Here is a 21,284-nt window from a genome sequence, read left to right as displayed (position 1 = left end):
TGCAGGACACTACCGCTATGTGCTCACAGTGCAGGACACTACCGCTATGTGCTCACAGTGCAGGACACTACCGCTATGTGCTCACAGTGCAGGACACTACCGCTATGTACTCACAGTGCAGGCCGTTACCGCTATGTGCTCACAGTGCAGGATACTACCGCTATGTGCTCACAGTGCAGGCCGCTACCGCTATGTGCTCACAGTGCAGGCCGCTACCGCTATGTGCTCACAGTGCAGGACACTACCGCTATGTGCTCACAGTGCAGGATACTACCGCTATGTGCTCACAGTGCAGGACACTACCGCTATGTACTCACAGTGCAGGCCGTTACCGCTATGTGCTCACAGTGCAGGATACTACCGCTATGTGCTCACAGTGCAGGCCGCTACCGCTATGTGCTCACAGTGCAGGCCGTTACCGCTATGTGCTCACAGGGCAGGACACTACCGCTATGTACTCACAGTGCAGGCCGTTACCGCTATGTGCTCACAGTGCAGGATACTACCGCTATGTGCTCACAGTGCAGGCCGTTACCGCTATGTGCTCACAGTGCAGGCCGTTACCGCTATGTACTCACAGTGCAGGACGTTACCAGTCTGTCACAGGACACAATGCAGGACAGTGTCCCTATATGCTCAGTAATATTCCCATGATACATGGTGGGGCAGTTCCTCTATATACCCTGTAATATTCCCAGGACACAGTGCAGGGAGGTGCCTCTAAATGCAGAGTAATATCAGGATTTTGGTACTTACCGATAAATCCCTTTCTCCGATTCCACGGGGGCCACTGGAGTGCAGGTACAATGGGGATACAATTGGAAACCAGAAAAAGATAGACAGCAAGTACGGTGCGCCCCAAAACTAGGCAGCTCGACAATGTATCCGTCACACTGGGGTAACCCTCCAGTACCCCCACCAAGAGAAACTCTCAAGCAAACTGCAAAATATGATGGTGATGATACATACAAGCGCCCATACAGGGACTGTGGTGTGTTTCACAAGTCCTTCCTCAAGCAAATTTCAATGTCATGTAACATGGAAAGAAAGTGCATATAGTGATGTACAGTTTAAACAAATTTAAAATTTCTCTATCGTCCTAGTGGATGCTGGGGTTCCTGAAAGGACCATGGGGAATAGCGGCTCCGCAGGAGACAGGGCACAAAAGTAAAGCTTTTCCGATCAGGTGGTGTGCACTGGCTCCTCCCCCTATGACCCTCCTCCAGACTCCAGTTAGATTTTTGTGCCCGGCCGAGAAGGGTGCAATTCTAGGTGGCTCTCCTAAAGAGCTGCTTAGAGAAAGTTTAGCTTAGGTTTTTTATTTTACAGTGAGTCCTGCTGGCAACAGGATCACTGCAACGAGGGACTGAGGGGAGAAGAAGTGAACTCACCTGCGTGCAGGATGGATTGGCTTCTTGGCTACTGGACATCAGCTCCAGAGGGACGATCACAGGTACAGCCTGGATGGTCACCGGAGCCGCGCCGCCGGCCCCCTTGCAGATGCTGAAGTTAGAAGAGGTCCAGAATCGGCGGCTGAAGACTCTGACAGTCTTCTAAAGGTAGCGCACAGCACTGCAGCTGTGCGCCATTTTCCTCTCAGCACACTTCACACGCTGTCACTGAGGGTGCAGGGCGCTGGGGGGGGGCGCCCTGGGAGGCAAATGTAAACCTATATACTGGCTAAAAATACCTCACATGTAGCCCCCAGAGGCTATATGGAGATATTTAACCCCTGCCAAACTTCACTAAAGAGCGGGAGACGAGCCCGCCGGAAAAGGGGCGGGGCCTATCTCCTCAGCACACAGCGCCATTTTTTCTCTCACAGAAAGGCTGGAGAGAAGGCTCCCAGGCTCTCCCCTGCACTGCACTACAGAAACAGGGTTTAAACAGAGAGGGGGGCACTAATTGGCGATATAAATATATATATAAAGATGCTATTAGGGAGAAACACTTATATAAGGTTGTCCCTATGTAATTATAGCGTTTTTTGGTGTGTGCTGGCAAACTCTCCCTCTGTCTCTCCAAAGGGCTAGTGGGGTCCTGTCCTCTGTCAGAGCATTCCAGGTGTGTGTGCTGTGTGTCGGTACGTGTGTGTCGACATGTATGAGGACGATGTTGGAGGAGGCGGAGAAATTGCCTGTAATGGTGATGTCACTCTCTAGGGAGTCGACACCGGAATGGATGGCTTATTTAGGGAATTACGTGAAAATGTCAACACGCTGCAAGGTCGGTTGACGACATGAGACGGCCGACAAACAATTAGTACCGGTCCAGGCGTCTCAGAAACACCGTCAGGGGTTTTTAAAAAAAAAAAAAAAACGCCCATTTACCTCAGTCGGTCGACACAGACACAGACACGGACACTGAATCCAGTGTCGACGGTGAATAAACAAACGTATTCCTCATTAGGGCCACACGTTAAGGGCAATGAAGGAGGTGTTACATATTTCTGATACTACAAGTACCACAAAAAAGGGTATTATGTGGGAGTGAAAAAGCTACCTGTAGTTTTTCCTGAATCAGATAAAATAAAATGAAGTGTGTGATGATGCGTGGGTTTACCCCGATAGCAAATATTGGCGTTATACCCTTTCCCGCCAGAAGTTAGGGCGCGTTGGGAAACACCCCTTAGGGTGGATAAGGCGCTCACACGCTTATCAAGTGGCGTTACCGTCTCCAGATACGGCCGCCCTCAAGGAGCCAGCTGATAGGCAGCTGGAAAAATATCCTAAAAAGTATATACACACATACGGTGGTTATACTGCGACCAGCGATCGCCATCAGCCTGGAGATGCAGTGCTGGGTTGGCTTGGTCGAATTCCCTGACTAAAAATATTTTATTGATATAGAGCATTTAATAGGATGCATTCTATATATATGTATGCGAGATGCACAGAGGGATATTTGCACTCTGGCATCAAGATAAGTGCGTTGTCCATATCTCCCAGAAGATGTCATGGACACGACAGTGGTCAGGTGATACAGATCCCATACGGCACATGGAAGTATTGCCGTATAAAGGGAAGGAGTTATTTGGGGTCGGTCCATCGGACCTGGGGGCCACGGCTACAGCTGGGAAATCCAACCTTTTTACCCCAAGTTACATCTCAGCAGAAAAAGACACTGTCTTTTCAGCCTCAATCCTTCCGTTTCCCATGTGGGCAAGCGGGCAAAAGGCCAGTCATATCTGCCCAGACATAGAGGAAAGGGAAGTAGACTGCAGCAGGCAGCCCCTTCCCAGGAAAAGAAGCCCTCCACCGCGTCTGCCAAGTCCTCAGCGTGACGCTGGGGCCGTGCAAGCGGACTCAGGTGAGGTGGGGGGGTAGTCTCAAGAGTCTCAGCGCGCAGTGGGATCACTCGCAAGTTGACCCCTAGATCGTACAAGTATTATCCCAGGGGTACAGATTGGAGAGTCGAGACATTTTTTCCTCGCAGGTTCCTGAAGCCTGCTTTACCAACGGCTCCCTCCGACAGGGAGGCAGTATTGGGAAAAAAATTCACAAGCTGTATTTCCAGCAGGTGATAATCAAAGTACCCCTCCTACAACAAGGAAAAGGGTATTAGTCTACCACACTATATTGTGGTACTGAAGCCAGACGGCTTGGTGAGACATAGTCTAAATCTGAAATCTTTGAACACTTACATAAAAAGGTTCAAATCAAGATGGAGTCACTCAGAGCAGTGATAGAGAACCGGAAAAAAGGGGACTATATGGTGTCCCTGGACATCAAGGATTACCTCCATGTCCAAATTTGCCCTTCTCAACAAGGGTACCTCTGGTTCGTGATACAGAACTGTCAATATCAGTTTCAGACGCTGCCGTTGAATTATCCACGGCACCCCGGGCCTTTACCAAGGTAATGGCCGAAAAGATGATTCTTAAAAGAAGAAAGGCATCTTAATTATCCCTTACTTGGACGATATCCTGAAAGGGGCAAGTTTCCAGAGAACAGTTGGAGGTCGGAAAAGAACTATCTAAAGTAGTTCTACGACAGCACGAGTGGATTCTAAATATTCCAAAAATCGCAGCTGTTTTCCGATGATACGTCTGCTGTTCCTAGGAATGATTCTGGGCATAGTCCAGAAAGAGGTATTTCTCCTGGAGGGGAAAGCCAGGGAGTTATCCGACCTAGTCAGAAACCTCCTAAAACCAGGCCAAGTATCAGTGCATCAATGCACAGGAGTCCTGGGAAAAATGGTGGCTTCTTACGAAGCGATTCCATTCGGCAGATCTCACGCAAAAACTTTTCAGGGGGATTTGCGGGACGAATGGTCCGGATCGCATCTTCAGATGCATCAGCGGATAACCCTGTCTCCAAGGACAAGGGTGTCTCTTCTGTGGGGGCTGCAGAGTGCTCATCTTCTAGAGGGCAGCACATTCAGCATTCAGGACTGTGTTCTGGTGACCACGGATGCCAGTCTGAGAGGCTGGGGAACAGTCACACAGGGAAGAAATTTCCAAGGAAGTGTGGTCAAGTCTGGAGATTTCTCTCCACATGAATATACTGGAGCTAAGGGCAATTTACGATGCTCTGAGCCTAGGAAGACCTCTGCTTCAAAGTCAACCGGTGCTGATCCAGTAGGACATCATCATGGCAGTCGCCCACGTAAACAGACGGGGCGGCACAAGAAGCAGGAGGGCAATGACAGCAAGGATTCTTCGCTGGGCGAAAAATCATGTGATAACACTGTCAGCAGTGTTCATTCCGGGAGTGGACAACTAGGAAGATTTCCTCAGCATGAATGAATTCCACCCGGAAAAGTGGGAACTTCATCTGGAAGTTTCCACATGTTTGTAAACCGTTGGGAAAGACCAAAGGTGGTTATGATGGCGTCCCACATGAAGCGCCAGGTCTAGAGACCCTCAGGCAATAGCTGGGACGCTCTGGTAACACCGTGGGTGTACCAGTCGGTGTATGTGTTCCCTCCTCTGCCTTTCATACCCAGTGTATGGAGAATGATAGGAAGGAGAGGAGTAAGAACTATACTCGTGGCTCCGGTTTGGCCAAGAAGAACTTGGTACCCGGAACTTCAAGAGATACTAGAAAGGATCTTGATTCAGCAAGAATCATGTCTGTTCCATGACTTACCGCAGCCGCGTTGACGGGTGAACGCCGGATCCTAAGGGAAAAAGGCATTCCGGAAGAGGTCATCCCTACCCTGGTCAGAGCCAGGAAGGAGGTGACCGCACAACATTATCACTGCTTAGGTGAAAATGTGTTCCATGGTGTGAGGCCAGGAAGGCTCCACGGAAGAATTTCAACTAGGTTAATTCCTACATTTCCTGCAAACAGGAGTGTATATGGGTCTCAAATTGGGGTCCATTAAGGTTCAAATTTCGACCGGTCGATTTTCTTCCAGAAAGAAATTGGCTTCAGTTCCTGAAGTCCAGAAGTTGTTAAGGGAGTACTGCATATACAACCCCCTTTTGATGTCTCCAGTGGCACTGGGCGATCTCAACGTAGTTTGGGATTCCTAAAATCACATTGGTTTAAACAACTCAAATCTGTGGATTTGATATATCTCACATGGAAAGCGACCATGCTGTTGGTCCTGGCCTCGGCCAGGCGAGTGTCAGAATTGGCGGCTTTATCTCACAAAGCCATATCTGATTGTCCATTCGGACAGAGCAAAGCTGTGGACTCGTCCCCAGTTTCTCCCTAAGGTGGTGTCAGCGTTTCACCTGAACCAGCTTATTGTGGTACCTGCGGCTACTAGGGACTTGGAGGACTCCAAGTTGCTGGATGTTGTCAGGGCCCTGAACATATAGTTTCCAGGTCGGCTGGAGTCAGGAAATCTGACTTGCTGTTTATCCTGTATGCACCCAACAAGCTGGGTGCTCCTGCTTCTAAGCAGACTATTGCTCGTTGGATTTGTAGTACAATTCAGCTTGCACATTCTGTGGCAGGCTTGCCACAGCAAAAAATATGTAAATGCCCATTCCACAAGGAAGGTGGGCTCATCTTGGGCGGCTGCCCGAGGGGTCTCGGCATTACAACTCTGCCGAGCAGCTACGTGGTCGGGGGAGAACACGTTTGTAAAATTCTACAAATTTGATACCCTGGCAAAAAGAGGACCTGGAGTTCTCTCATTCGGTGCTGCAGAGTCATCCGCACTCTCCCGCCCGTTTGGGAGCTTTGGTATAATCCCCATGGTCCTTTCAGGAACCCCAGCATCCACTAGGACGATAGAGAAAATAAGAATTTACTTACCGATAATTCTATTTCTCGGAGTCCGTAGTGGATGCTGGGCGCCCATCCCAAGTGCGGATTATTCTGCAATACTTGTACATAGTTATTGTTACAAAAATCGGGTTATTGTTGTAGGAAGCCGTCTTTCAGAGGCTCCTTTTGTTATCATACTGTTAACTGGGTTTAGATCACAAGTTGTACGGTGTGATTGGTGTGGCTGGTATGAGTCTTACCCGGGATTCAAAATTCCTCCCTTATTGTGTACGCTCGTCCGGGCACAGTACCTAACTGGAGTCTGGAGGAGGGTCATAGGGGGAGGAGCCAGTGCACACCACCTGATCGGAAAAGCTTTACTTTTGTGCCCTGTCTCCTGCGGAGCCGCTATTCCCCATGGTCCTTTCAGGAACCCCAGCATCCACTACGGACTCCGAGAAATAGAATTATCGGTAAGTAAATTCTTATTTTAATGTACAAACACATAACACTTATTAAAAAACATATACACAGCAGTGTGTGATAAATGATAAGGAGTCCCAAGTGCGTAATTACCAGCGGTAGGTCAGAACTGTCTTGCGGCAGTTCTACAAGCATGTGAATATAAACTCCACGGCAACCGCGGCTGTCGTCCCACCGTCTGGATAGATGGTCTCTCGCACTGGTTCCCCCGCTCTCTGTCCTCGGATATAACAGCCAACGCGTTTCTACCCTTAACGGGTCTTTGTCAAGGCATCCGGTATAGTGAACTCTCCCTCTCTGTCCCATTTTTAAATGTACGTCTCCCAATCCAAGTGCGGCGGGCGCAGGTGGCTCCTATACATGCAATTGCCTACAAGTCCCATGAGCCCTCTCCGCGTCCAGCCGTCACTTCCTCCCTCTGTCTTCCGGTGTCTCTTATCTCCCCTTCTCCTCTGTGTCCATCGCACTCTGTTCAGCCGGATATGCATCGAGAGTCCGTATCCATGGCAACCCGGTGTAACATTTTTTACTCGATAGCAGGAGTAGTTGCATCAATATCAACGGTTCACAGTGTTTCTACACCCTCTCTCTCAGATTGTCCTCGGAGTATTGATTTAAATAAACATGGGAAGATAATAAAACACATTGATTAACATTCTAATTCACAATATGATAGAGGACTTTTCATTCCACCAAAAAAGTGCTTATCCAGTGCAATACCACCAAAGTGCATTTTTTTGTTCTCCCATAAAAGAGGTGATAAGAAAAACCTGTCCCTATCTGCATGCCCTACAGGAACCATTTTAACTCAAATTCTAAGTTCAATCCCCCCGGTTGTAGGGTGCCACACTCATAAATGTGTCTCATTTCTGCCTTAGCCAGCTGGGCGGGCAGGTCCCTTTGTCTCCAATGCCCCTTAACCCATTGTAATCCTATGAACCTTTTTATTGCAGAAATGGATTTATGATGACATTTGGAAAAATGGTCCGATAAGGCATGAGTGTTCAAGCCATTTCTTATATTACGTAGGTGCTCGCCTATCCGCACCTTCAGAGGTCTTGAAGTCCTTCCGATGTAAAATAACCCGCATGCGCACTCTATGGCGTATACCACGTTTTTTGTGTTGCAGGTTATAAATTCGGAAACATTAAGTTTCTTTTTGTTAATGATAATTAACACACTGCTGTGTATATGTTTTTTAATAAGTGTTATGTGTTTGTACATTAAATTTTTAATTTGTTTAAACTGTACATCACTATATGCACTTTCTTTCCATGTTACATGACATTGAAATTTGCTTGAGGAAGGACTTGTGAAACACACCACAGTCCCTGTATGGGCGCTTGTATGTATCATCACCATCATATTTTACAATGGGGATACAGTAGACAGTAACTGGGAGCTGGCACTTTAAATTTTAACAATGTGACTAGCTCCTCCCCTACTATGTCCCCCCTCCAAGCCAGTCTACGTAAAACTGTGCCGAGGAGAGCTGGAAGAGACCAACGTTAAAGTAGAGGAGGTTCGCTAAGTCACGGAAAACAGGATAACACCAAGTAAACCTGGAAAAATACAACTGTAGAAAATGGTTAACATGAACAAAACGAGCAGTCACTCAGTGACAAGCAAACAGAGAAGTGAAGTAGGAGGAAACCAGCGCTGGGTGGGCGTCCAGTGGCCCCTGTGGAATCGGAGAAAGGGATTTATCGGTAAGTACCAAAATCCTGATTTCTCCTTCATCCACTAGGGGACACTGGAGTGTAGTTACAATGGGGACGTCCCAGAGCTCCCAAGACGGGCGGGAGAGCGCCAAGAGTCCTGTAAAATTGCTCGGCCAAACTGCGATGCAGAGGCCGCAAAAGTGTCAAACCTGTAATACTTGATAAACATATGTCGGCCTGACCAAGTGGCAGTGCGACATAAAGTGGTCATGGAAACCCCACGGGCAGCCGCCCACTTTCGAATAGCAGAAGTCCTATCAACATAGACCCTGAGCGTCCTGACAACATCCAAAGACTTGGAATCCTGTGAATCCGCCGAGAGGGCCGGAACCACAAGTGGTTGATTGATGTGAAAATCGGACACCACCTTCGGGAGAAACGCATGTTAGTACGAAGTTCAGCTCTATCCTCATGGAACACCAGGTGAAGAGGAGGACGGCAAGAGAGAGCCCCAGGTTCCGACACCCGTCTGGCCGAAGCCAGGGCCAGGAGAAGGACAACCTTCCAGGTGAGATACTTCATCTCCACTGACTCCAGAGGCTCAAACAACAGAGACTGCAGAAAAGAGAGAACCAGGTTGAGGTCCCATGGTGCCGTCGGAGGGCGAAAGGGAGGTTGTATGTGGAGAACCTCCTGAAAGAAGGTCTGAACTTCCGGCAGCAAGGCTAATTTCTTCTGGAAGAAAACCGAAAGAGCAGACACCTGAACCTTTAGTGAACCCAGTCGTAGCCCTGCCGAGAAGCCCGCCTGCAGAAAACTAAGAAGGCGGTCTAAGTGAAAAATTGCAGGGGAAAACTCTCGTCGTTCACACCAGGCTACATAAGCCTTCCAAATGCGGTAATAGTGAGACGATGTGACTGACTTCTGAGCTCAGAGCATAGTAGGTATAGCCGTACGAGGAATCCCCTTCCTTCTCAAGATGGCCTTCTCAACAGCCACGCCGTCAAACGTAGCCTGCGTAAGTCTGGATAAAGAAAAGGACCCTGCTGTAGCAGATCGTCCCGTAGTGGCAGGGGCCAAGACTCCGCTACTGACAACAGGTGTAGGGCGGAGTACCAAGTCCTGCACGGCCAATCTGGAGCCACCAGGAGGACCAGCGCATTTTCTCTCAATGATTTGCAGAACCTGAGGCAGCAACGGGAAAGGAGGAAAGAGGTAAATGAACCGGAAGTTCCAAGGAGCCGTGAGGGCATCCACAGCTGCTGCCGCCGGGTCCCTTGTCCGAGAGTAGTAAAGAGGCAGTTGATGGTTCAGGCATGACGCCATGAGGTCGATCTGTGGTCTCCCCCACCGGCGGACCAGTTGACGAAAAACCTGGGGATTGAGTGTCCACTATCCCGAGTGCATGTCCTGGCGGCTGAGATAATCGGCTTCCCAATTGTCCACCCCTGGAATGAAGATTGCCGACAAGGCCAGAGCGTTTTCCTCTGCCCAGAGGAGGATGTTGGTGTCCTCTCTCATCGCCGCACGGCTGCGAGTGCCACCCTGACGGTTGATGTATGCCACCGTCGTGGCGTTGTCGGACTGAACTCTGACTGCCCGACCGCGAAGCAGGTGATGTGCCTGAAGTAGGTCGTTGTACACAGCCCGTAATTCGAGTATGTTTATCGGGAAAGCGGATTCGTGAGATGACCAGCGCCCCTGAAACCGATGTTCCAGGGTCACAGCCCCACATCTGTGGTGAGGAGAGTCCAATCCCAAACGCCAAACCGTTTCCCTTCCAACAGATGAGTCGAATTGAGCCACCAGAGGAGAGACAACCGTGCTTTTGGAGATAGTGTCACCCGCTGATGAAGAAATTGATGAGACCCCGACCACTGATGTAGGATCCCCCAGGTGGGAGGGAAGCCCGTCATGCGGTGGGTGTGGTGGAAGACTTACCATCTGGCTGGGTCGAGGTTGTTGAACCACTGCCTTTACCTCGAGATCCACGGATGACGGAAGCTCCTCCCCTGGCATGGCCTCGAAACCTGGAAGGGACAAGAAAGGACCGAAAGGAAGGACCAGTGTAGGTCCATCGAGGAGCTGGAGCAGCAGTGGGAAGATAAGTTGACTTACGTGGCTTGAGAAATCCAGGCATCAAGATCCTTCCCGAACAGGACCTCTCCCGTAAAGGGCAACACCTCTGCTGCCCTCTTGGATTCGGTATCCGCCTGCCACTGTTGTAGTCAGAGAGCTCTATGGGCCGAGACAGTCAAAGCGGAAATTCTGGCTCCGAGGATACAGACGTCCTTGGAGGCTTCACAAAGATATTAAGCAGATTCGCAAATATGTTTTGCCAAAGGTATCAGTTGATCCTGATGCAAACCGTCTTGCAAACCTGAGGACAATTGTTCCGCCCAGGCTTCTATAGCCTTGTTGACCCAACAACCTACCTGCGCCAGGCGAAGTAAACCCACCGCTGCCAAGTAGATCGTCTTTAAGGTAGTCTCCAACTTTCTATCAGACTGCTCCTTCAGCGAGGTTGCTCCAGGAACCAGCAGAACTGTCTTCTTGGACAGGCGAGACACCGAGGGGTCTACAATTAGAGGAGTCTCCTATCGCTTCCCGCTATCTGCGGGGAAAGGTCAGGAAGACAACAAAAAAAATTCCGATACCTGAAATTTTGCATCCGGATGTTTCCAGACCGCCGTCAGGAGCGCATCCAGCTCGTCAGAAACTGGAAAGGTCGCTGTCCGTTTTTGATTGGTGCCGAACCTTGAGGGACGTGAAGTGTCCTGTTCCGTCTCTTCAACCTTAAATACCAAACGAACGGCTGCAATAAGCGCCTCGATACCCTGAGCCACTGGTTCAGAGTCCTCATAAACCTGATCGTCCTCAGTATCCTGTACATCTACCGCCTCCTCCAATAGAGGCCTCTCATCAGCAGAGTCATGCAACACTGAGGCTAGCAACCTCTTCTTTGAAACCTGGGGAGGGGAAGTTAAGGACGGGGCCTGGGAAGGGATCATAGCCTTAGAGAGCCACTCCATTGATCTTGCCAGGGACCGAGCCTAGGCTGGTTCAGGCTCAGGAACCGGAGCAAGCTGTTGGAACCTGGAAGCTTCTCTATCTTGACAAGAAGCCTCCAGTTCCCTAGTTAACAGCGACATAACCTCTATAAGCTGAGCTGTCCAAACAGGAGCGTCCTGCAGCTGCGGTGAGGGCTGAGCCGATGGCTCCGACCCACATTCCTCACACAACAGGGATTTCTCTGACTGTCCCTGAGTGAACTCTGCAGCACATCTCTGACATGTGAAAACCTTCTGTGCTGCTTTGGAACCTTTTCCAGCCATGTCAGAGCGCGCGCGCGCACACACACACACACACACACACACACACACAGTGTTCACAACAAATAACAGCTAGAAAAAAGCAGGCAGAAGGGGGGATAGTAAAGGAGTGCAGCCACACCCGTCCTGTAAGTCCTGCACTCTGCTGTGCAGTGACAGGCACGTTCTCATTGTAAACCACAGGTGCCACACTCGTTCCCCAAACTGTCCAACAAAACACCCCACTGAACCTGCTCACAGTGCCTGGGATGATGTTGCTCAACCTCCTTGCAGCGTTGGAAAATGGCCGCCAGCGCGTGCTGAGACGCCGGGGCTGCTGGGAGCAGAGAGCCCAAGCCAGGAGAAAGCTCTGCCCCCCCGTTATGGCGCCCAATTTAAAACATAGCGGTACCTTAGTGGAGGGAGCCCTGAGTACCCCGCCAGCAATGTTAGCCGCGGCCGAGGGCAATAATTGCCGCTGCCAGTTAATGTGTGCTGATGGAGTGGCCCCGACACACGCCGCAAGCAGCGGTGTGCGGCCAGTCTCCAGGGAGGAGTCTCTTCAGCCGGGGATCCAGCCCAAGCCGCACGCAGCTGCAATGGAGATCCCACTCGGCAGCTCCCACGATGCAGACTGGCAGAGGCAGAGCTCCCAGTCTGTATAAGTAAAGAATAAAATAATAAAAATAAAAAAACATCTTAAGGAAAAAACCCAAAAGTGTCCAGCTCCCTCAGGCACAAAATAAAGACTGGCTTGGAGGGGACATAGTAGGGGAGGAGCTAGCCACAGTGTTAAAATTTTAAGTGCCAGCTCCCAGTTACTGCCTACTGTATCCCCATTGTATCTGCTCTCCAGTGGCCCCTAGTGGATGAAGGAGAAATTATGATTCCCAGCACAATATTTTCTGTAGCGTCCGCAGCCGTCTTATATCGGCTCTGTAGTGTCAGCAGCCGTCTTATGGCCCTCATTCCGAGTTGATCGCTCGCTAGCTGCTTTTAGCAGAATTGCACACGCTAGGCCGCCGCCCTCTGGGAGTGTATCTTAGCTTAGCAGAAGTGCGACCGAAAGGTTCGCAGAACTGCTCGAAAAAGTTTTCATGCAGTTTCTGAGTAGCTGCAGACCTACTCCTACCTTGCGATCACTGCAGACTATTTAGTTCCTGTTATGAAGTCACATACACGCCCTGCGTTCGGCCAGCCACTCCCCCGTTTCCCGAAGGCACGCCTGCATTATCTTCTGACACGCCTGCGTTTTTTAGCACACTCCCGGCAAACGGTCAGTTACCTCCCAGAAACACCCACTTCCTGTCAATCACTCACCGATCAGCCGAGCGACTAAAAAGAGTCACTCGACCTTCTGTAAAACTACATAGTTTTGTGTGAAAGTACTTTGCGCGTGCGCACTGCGGCCCATACGCATGCGCAGAACAGCCGATTTTTAGCTTGATCGCTGCGAACAACGGCAGCTAGCGATCAACTCGGAATGACCCCCTATATCAGCTCTGTAGTGTCCTCAGCCGTCTTATATCAGGTCTGTAGTTTCTGATGTGCGGCTGCGTTATATCTGGGTCTGCGGTGTCTGATGTGCGGCTGTGTTATATCCGGGTCTGCAGTGTCTGATGTGCGGCTGCGTTATATCTGGGTCTGCGGTGTCTGATGTGCGGCTGTGTTATATCCGGGTCTGCAGTGTCTGATGTGCGGCTGTGTTATATCCGGGTCTGATGTGCGGCTGTGTTATATCCGGGTCTGCAGTGTCTGATGTGCGGCTGTGTTATATATCTGGGTCTGCGGTGTCTGATGTGCGGCTGTGTTATATCTGGGTCTGCAGTGTCTGATGTGCGGCTGTGTTATATCTGGGTCTGCGGTGTCTGATGTGCGGCTGTGTTATATCTGGGTCTGCAGTGTCTGATGTGCGGCTGTGTTATATCCGGGTCTGCAGTGTCTGATGTGCGGCTGTGTTATATCTGGGTCTGCAGTGTCTGATGTGCGGCTGTGTTATATCTGGGTCTGCAGTGTCTGATGTGCGGCTGTGTTATATCCGGGTCTGCAGTGTCTGATGTGCGGCTGTGTTATATCCGGGTCTGCGGTGTCTGATGTGCGGCTGTGTTATATCCGGGTCTGCAGTGTCTGATGTGCGGCTGTGTTATATCTGGGTCTGCGGTGTCTGATGTGTGGCTGTGTTATATCTGGGTCTGCGGTGTCTGATGTGCGGCTGCGTTATATCTGGGTCTGCGGTGTCTGATGTGCGGCTGTGTTATATCTGGGTCTGCGGTGTCTGATGTGCGGCTGCGCTATATCCGGGTCTGCGGTGTCTGATGTGCGGCTGCGTTATATCCGGGTCTGCGGTGTCTGATGTGCGGCTGAGTTATATCCGGGTCTGCGGTGTCTGATGTGCGGCTGAGTTATATCCGGGTCTGCGGTGTCTGATGTGCGGCTGTGTTATATCTGGGTCTGCGGTGTCTGATGTGCGGCTGTGTTATATCTGGGTCTGTGGTGTCTGATGTGCGGCTGTGTTATATCTGGGTCTGCGGTGTCTGATGTGCGGCTGTGTTATATCTGGGTCTGCAGTGTCTGATGTGCGGCTGTGTTATATCTGGGTCTGCAGTGTCTGATGTGCGGCTGTGTTATATCTGGGTCTGCAGTGTCTGATGTGCGGCTGCGTTATATCTGGGTCTGCGGTGTCTGATGTGCGGCTGTGTTATATCTGGGTCTGCGGTGTCTGATGTGCGGCTGTGTTATATCTGGGTCTGCAGTGTCTGATGTGCGGCTGTGTTATATCTGGGTCTGCGGTGTCTGATGTGCGGCTGTGTTATATCTGGGTCTGCGGTGTCTGATGTGCGGCTGTGTTATATCTGGGTCTGCGGTGTCTGATGTGCGGCTGTGTTATATCTGGGTCTGCGGTGTCTGATGTGCGGCTGTGTTATATCTGGGTCTGCAGTGTCTGATGTGCGGCTGTGTTATATCTGGGTCTGCAGTGTCTGATGTGCGGCTGTGTTATATCTGGGTCTGCAGTGTCTGATGTGCGGCTGCGTTATATCCGGGTCTGCGGTGTCTGATGTGCGGCTGTGTTATATCTGGATGTTCCTTGTCTGATGTGCGGCCGCGTTATATCTGGATGTTCCTTGTCTGATGTGTGGCCGCGTTATATCTGGATGTTCCTTGTCTGATGTGTGGCCGCGTTCTATCTGGATGTTCCTTGTCTGATGTGCGGCCGCGTTATATCTGGATGTTCCTTGTCTGATGTGTGGCCGCGTTATATCTGGATGTTCCTTGTCTGATGTGCGGCCGCGTTATATCTGGATGTTCCTTGTCTGATGTGCGGCTGTTTTCTCCCATAGGTCTTCCAGATGAACACAGGACATTACCTCTGTTTAAATAAGTACTATGGACGTGGGCTGACGGCGGAGGGCTTCAGACAGACCTTGTACCAGTATCTACATAACGGAGCGCACCTGCGTATGGACCTGTTTGAGCCTATCCTGGATAAACTGCGTCGCCTGATATCTGTGCTGGAAATTCAGGCATCTTACCGCTTCTATTCCAGTTCTCTCCTCATCATCTATGATGGAATGGACCGCCCCAGGGACCCCCTCGTCCAGGAGCCCCCACCCCAGGTAGACGTACGCATGATTGACTTTGCACACAGCACGTATAAAGGCTTCCGTGATGATCCTACGGTGCATGATGGTCCGGATAAGGGTTATGTGCTTGGCCTGCGCAGTCTGGTCAGAATCCTGGAGCTTATTCGAGAAGAGCACCAGTAATGTGTGGAGAGTTCCTATTTCCCTCTCGGCCTCTGGTTCTGTCCGCCTGTGGGATGAGAAGCGCACTGGAATGTGAGCCAGAGTGGAACGCCACCTCCCCGTACACCCGTCTCACAATATAAGCCGTGATGTATATTTTTGTCCTATTGGCGGAGCTGCCTCTTATTTCCTGTTGTGGATCATCTGACGTTTCCCAAGAAATGAGAGACTTGGCTTTGCTCCCGCAGCCAAATGTTCTTCCAGAGCTCAGCTGAGAGATACTCCTGGTTTATAGACACAATTGCTGCTCTGAAGAAACACAAAACTTTTTCCTTTTTTGGGCAATTTATTCTTCACTTAACTGAAACCAGAGAAACGCGCAGCTTTGTTGACAGGGAGTCAATATAGCCATTTCCTGCCACACAGGAAGTGACATCATTGCTTTCGTGTGACCATTTCCTGCCACACAGGAAGTGACGTTGCCTTTGTGTGACCATTTCCTGCCACACAGGAAGTGACCTTGTTGCTTCTGTGTGACCATTTCCTGCTACACAGGAAGTGACGTTGCCTTTGTGTGACCGTTTCCTGCCACACAGGAAGTGACGTTGTTGCTTCTGTGTGACCATTTCCTGCCGTGCATCAATATTGGATGATCTTTTACTCTGTGCTACGAGATAAATCTGTACTAGTGGCCTCATTCCGAATCCACGAAATGTATATATTTATATTCCTATATACATATACAGAGACCCATGAGTATATATATATATATCAGATGAATCTATATATTAGAGCTATATTATTCACTCCTGTCTGTGTGCATTGTCCGCCTTCTCTGCTCGGAAGAGATGGGAGTTATATATTATTATTTTTATGCATTGCGTGTCTTGCGGTCTTGTCTACAATGCACAGAGAGACGGGGTTACCCCTCAGTGTTCATTGTAGATGATCTTGAAATGGCCTTTTCTGAAGTAGCGGCAGAAGTTCTACATCGCAGTGTAGCATGTGTGTATGAGACGGGGGATCGCTCCTCTCCACTAAATACCAACATTATTTATATTTTATTTTGTTAAATATGTTGATGTTCGGATTGGGGGGAGGGGTGTATTTGCATTTATTATATCTTGAGCACTTGTGGCACATAGTCATCCCCTCCCCCCATGCGCCTACATTTGGGCTGTAGCTCCAGGAAGTGACATCACATCGCAGCTGACAATTCCCTTCGGTTGCAGGTGACGCTCTTTTAGTTGTGTTTTGTATCTTTTTATTTTCATCTTTGCCGCAAGTGGATCCCCTACATTTCCATTGGTGAACACGTTGCATATACACAGTGGAATCCCCCACTAGGCATTTGGGTCACAGTGTACCTCATTGTCAGACTGGGCCCCCTGTGTGCTGCGTAGTACATGTGGGCCATCTGAACTGTCCTCCTGTGTGCTGCGCGGTACACGTGGGCCATCTGTACTGTCCTCCTGTGTGCTGCGCGGTACACGTGGGCCATCTGTACTGTCCTCCTGTGTGCTGCGCGGTACACGTGGGCCATCTGTACTGCCCTCCTGTGTGCTGCGCGGTACACGTGGGCCATCTGTACTGCCCTGCTGTGTGCTGCGCGGTACACGTGGGCCATCTGTACTGCCCTCCTGTGTGCTGCGCGGTACACGTGGGCCATCTGCACTGCCCTCCTGTGTGCTGCGCGGTACACGTGGGCCATCTGCACTGCCCTCCTGTGTGCTGCGCGGGACACGTGGGCCATCTGTACTGCCCTCCTGTGTGCTGCGCGGTACACGTGGGCCATCTGTACTGCGCTCCCGTGCTGCCCTCCTGTGTGCTGCGCGGTACACGTGGGCCATCTGTACTGTGCTCCTGTGTGCTGCGTGGAACACGTGGGCCATCTGTACTGCGCTCCTTTGCTGTCCTCCTGTGTGCTGCGCGGTACACGTGGGCCATCTGTACTGCGCTCCTTTGCTGTCCTCCTGTGTGCTGCGCGGTACACGTGGGCCATCTGTACTGCGCTCCCGTGCTGCCCTCCTGTGTGCTGCGTGGTACACGTGGGCCATCTGTACTGCGCTCCTTTGCAGCCCTCCTGTGTGCTGCGTGGTACACGTGGGTCATATGTGCCGCCCTCTTGTGTGCTGCGCGGTACACGTGGGCCATCTGTACTGCGCTCCTTTGCTGTCCTCCTGTGTGCTGCGTGGTACACGTGGGCCATCTGTACTGCGCTCATGTGCCGCCCTCTTGTGTGCTGCGCGGTACACGTGGGCCATCTGTACTGCGCTCCTTTGCTGTCCTCCTGTGTGCTGCGCGGTACACGTGGGCCATCTGTACTGTGCTCCCGTGCTGCCCTCCTGTGTGCTGCGTGGTACACGTGGGCCATCTGTACTGCGCTCCTTTGCTGTCCTCCTGTGTGCGGCGCGGTACACGTGGGCCATCTGTACTGCGCTCCTTTGTTGTCCTGTGTGCTGCGCGGTACACGTGGGCCATCTGTACTGCGCTCCCGTGCTGCCCTCCTGTGTGCTGCGTGGTACACGTGGGCCATCTGTACTGCGCTCATGTGCCGCCCTCCTGTGTGCTGTGCGGTACACGTGGGCCATCTGTACAGCGCTCCCATACTGCCACATTGGCAATGTGGTCAAACCAAAGGGAAAGCAAATGTTTGTAAGTGTTGGATGCTAGAGACGTAATCCATGGTCTGTCCATAAAAGCGTCAGAGGGAACTGCAATATAGGATCATTTTGTATTTATGCGCGGGCCGCGATATATGTAATTATCTATGTATGCACCACCCTGTACGCAGGCTGCAATGTAGACTTATTATATACTGGCATCATGCACGGGCTGTAATATAGAATTACAGTGCCATGCTAAAGTATTCGCCCCCCCCTTTGCATTTTTCATGTTTTGTTGCCTCACAATCTGGAATTACATTGGATTGTTTGAAGGTTTTACATCATCTCATTCACAGAACACGGCTACAACTTTGAAGATGTGTTTTTGTTTTGTTTTTTATTGTGAATAAACAAATAGGACAAAATAACAGAAACCGTCAGCGTGCTTAACTATTCACCCCCCTAAAGTCAGTACTTTGTACAGGCACCTTGTGCGCCAATTACAGCTGCAAGTCGCTTTGGATAAGTCTCTATGAGCTTGCCACATCTTGCCACTGGGATTTTTGCCCATTCCTCAAGGCAAAACTGCTCCAGCTCCTTCATGTTGGATGGTTTCCGCTTATGAACAGTAATCTTCAAGTCTGACCACAGATTCTCAATTGGATTGAGATATGGGCTTTGACTAGGCCAATCCAACACATCTAAATGTTTCCCCTTAAACCACTCAAGTGTTGCTTTAGCAGTATGCTTCGGGTCATTGTCCTGCTGGAAGGTGAACCTCCGTCCCAGTCTCAAATCACAGGCAGACTGAAACAGGTTTTGCTCAAGAATATCCCTGTATTTAGCACCATCCATCTTTCCCTCGACTCAAAACAGTTTCCCAGTCCTTACTGCTGAAAAACATCCCCACAGCATGACGCTGCCACCACCATGTTTCACTGTGGGGATGGTGTTCTTGGGGTGATGGGATGTGTTGGGTTTGCGCCAGACATAGCGTTTTCCTTGGTGGCCGAGTCTCATCTGACCAGAGCACCTTCCTCTATACATTTGGGGAGTCGTCCACAGGCCTTTTGGCAAACTCAAAGCGTGCTCTCTTATCTTTAACCCTAAGTAATGGCTTTTTTCTGGCCACTCTTCCATAAAGCCCAGCTCTATGGAGTGTACGGCTTATTGTGGTCACATGCGCAGATACACCAGTCTCTGCTGTGGAACTCTGCAGCTCCTTCAGGGTTACCTTTGGTCTCTGTGCTGCCTCTCTGATTAATGCCCTCCATGCCCAGTCTGTGAGTTCTGGTGGCCGGCCCTCTCTTGGCAGGTTTGTTGTGGTACCATGTTCTTTGCCTTTGAAGATGATGGATTTGATGGTGCTTCGGGGGATCATCAAAGATTTGGATATATTTTTATAACCCAACCCTGACTTGTACTTCTCAACAACTTTGTCCCTGACTTGTTTGGAGAGTTCCTTGGTCTACATGGTGTGATGTCTCTTAGTGGTGTTGCAGCCTCTGGGGCCTTTCAGAAAAGGTGTGTTTATACTGACAGATCATGTGACACTTAGATTACACACAGGTGGACTTCATTTCACTAATTATGTGACTTCTGAAGGTAATTGGTTGCACCAGAACTTTTGAGGTGCTTCATAGCAAAGGGGGTGAATACAAATGCACATGACAATTTCCACATTTTTATTTATAAAAATAATTTTTTATATACATTTTTCTCCTTTCACTTCACCAGACTATTTTGTGCAGATCCGTAACATAAAATTCAGACAAAAAAAAACAAACTAAATTACAGGTTGTAATGTCGCAGAATAGGTAAAAGCCAAGGGGGTGAATACTTTAGCCTTGTTCGAGGGCTGCCGTACACAATTATCCCTATTCACAGCCTTGTGCGAGGGCCGCCGTACACAATTATCTGCATACACAGCCTTGTGCGAGGGCTGCGGTACACAATTATCCGCATACACAGCCTTGTGCGAGGGCTGCCGTACACAATTATCCGCATACACAGCCTTGTGCGAGGGCTGCCGTACACAATTATCCGCATACACAGCCTTGTGCGGGGGCTGCCATAAACAATTATCCCTATACACAGTCTTGTGCGAGGGCAGCCGTACACAATTATCCGCATACACAGCCTTGTGCGAGGGCTGCCATACACAATTATCCGCATACACAGCCTTGTGCGAGGGCTGCCGTACACAATTATCCGCATACACAGCCTTGTGCGGGTGCTGCCATACACAATTATCTGCATACACAGCCTTGTGCGAGGGCTGGCGTAAACAATTATCCCTATTCACAGCCTTGTGCGAGGGCTGCGGTACACAATTATTCCTATACACAGCCTTGTGCGAGGGCTGCGGTACACAATTATCTGCATACACAGCCGTGTGCGAGGGCTGCGGTACACAATTATCCCTATACACAGCCTTGTGCGGGGACCGCGGTACACAATTATCCGCATACACAGCCTTGTGCGAGGGCTGCCGTACACAATTATCTGCATACACAGCCTTGTGCGAGGGCTGCGGTACACAATTATCCGCATACACAGCCTTGTGCGAGGGCTGCCGTACACAATTATCCGCATACACAGCCTTGTGCGAGGGCTGCGGTACACAATTATCCGCATACACAGCCTTGTGCGAGGGCTGCCGTACACAATTATCCGCATACACAGCCTTGTGCGGGTGCTGCCATACACAATTATCTGCATACACAGCCTTGTGCGAGGACTGGCGTAAACAATTATCCCTATTCACAGCCTTGTGCGAGGGCTGCGGTACACAATTATTCCTATACACAGCCGTGTGCGAGGGCTGCGGTACACAATTATCCCTATACACAGCCTTGTGCGGGGGCCGCGGTACACAATTATCCCTATACACAGCATTGTGCGAGGGCTGCGGTACACAATTACCTGCATACACAGCCTTGTACGAGGGCTGCGGTACACAATTATCCCTATACACAGCCTTGTGCGGGGGCCGCGGTACACAATTATCCACATACACAGCCTTGTGCGGGGGCCGCGGTACACAATTATCCCTATACACAGCCTTGTGCGAGGGCTGCGGTACACAATTATCCCTATACACAGCCTTGTGCGGGGGCCGCGGTACACAATTATCCCTATACACAGCCTTGTGCGAGGGCAGCCGTACACAATTATCCGCATACACAGCCTTGTGCGAGGGCTGCCATACACAATTATCCGCATACACAGCCTTGTGCGAGGGCTGCGGTACACAATTATCCCTATACACAGTCTTGTGCGGGGACCGCGGTACACAATTATCCGCATACACAGC

General features: G+C 50.4%; 1 protein-coding gene across 1 annotated transcript in view; it reads left to right on the top strand.

Moving 5' to 3' along the window:
• IP6K1 (inositol hexakisphosphate kinase 1) overlaps positions 1-18,402 on the top strand; it is a 126,251-nt gene extending 107,849 nt beyond the window's left edge. The window contains exon 6 of the mRNA XM_063941452.1: positions 14,958-18,402. Within this exon, the coding sequence (XP_063797522.1) occupies positions 14,958-15,383 (426 nt within the window). The 3' untranslated portion in view covers positions 15,384-18,402. The remainder of the gene's footprint in view (positions 1-14,957) is intronic.
• The last annotated feature ends 2,882 nt before the right edge of the window (positions 18,403-21,284 follow it).

The sequence above is a fragment of the Pseudophryne corroboree genome, chromosome 9 (genome assembly GCF_028390025.1).
Source record: "Pseudophryne corroboree isolate aPseCor3 chromosome 9, aPseCor3.hap2, whole genome shotgun sequence".
Taxonomy (NCBI): domain Eukaryota; kingdom Metazoa; phylum Chordata; class Amphibia; order Anura; family Myobatrachidae; genus Pseudophryne; species Pseudophryne corroboree.
The sequence above is the reverse complement of the archived record's forward strand: the minus strand, read 5'-3'. Positions and strand labels throughout refer to the sequence as shown.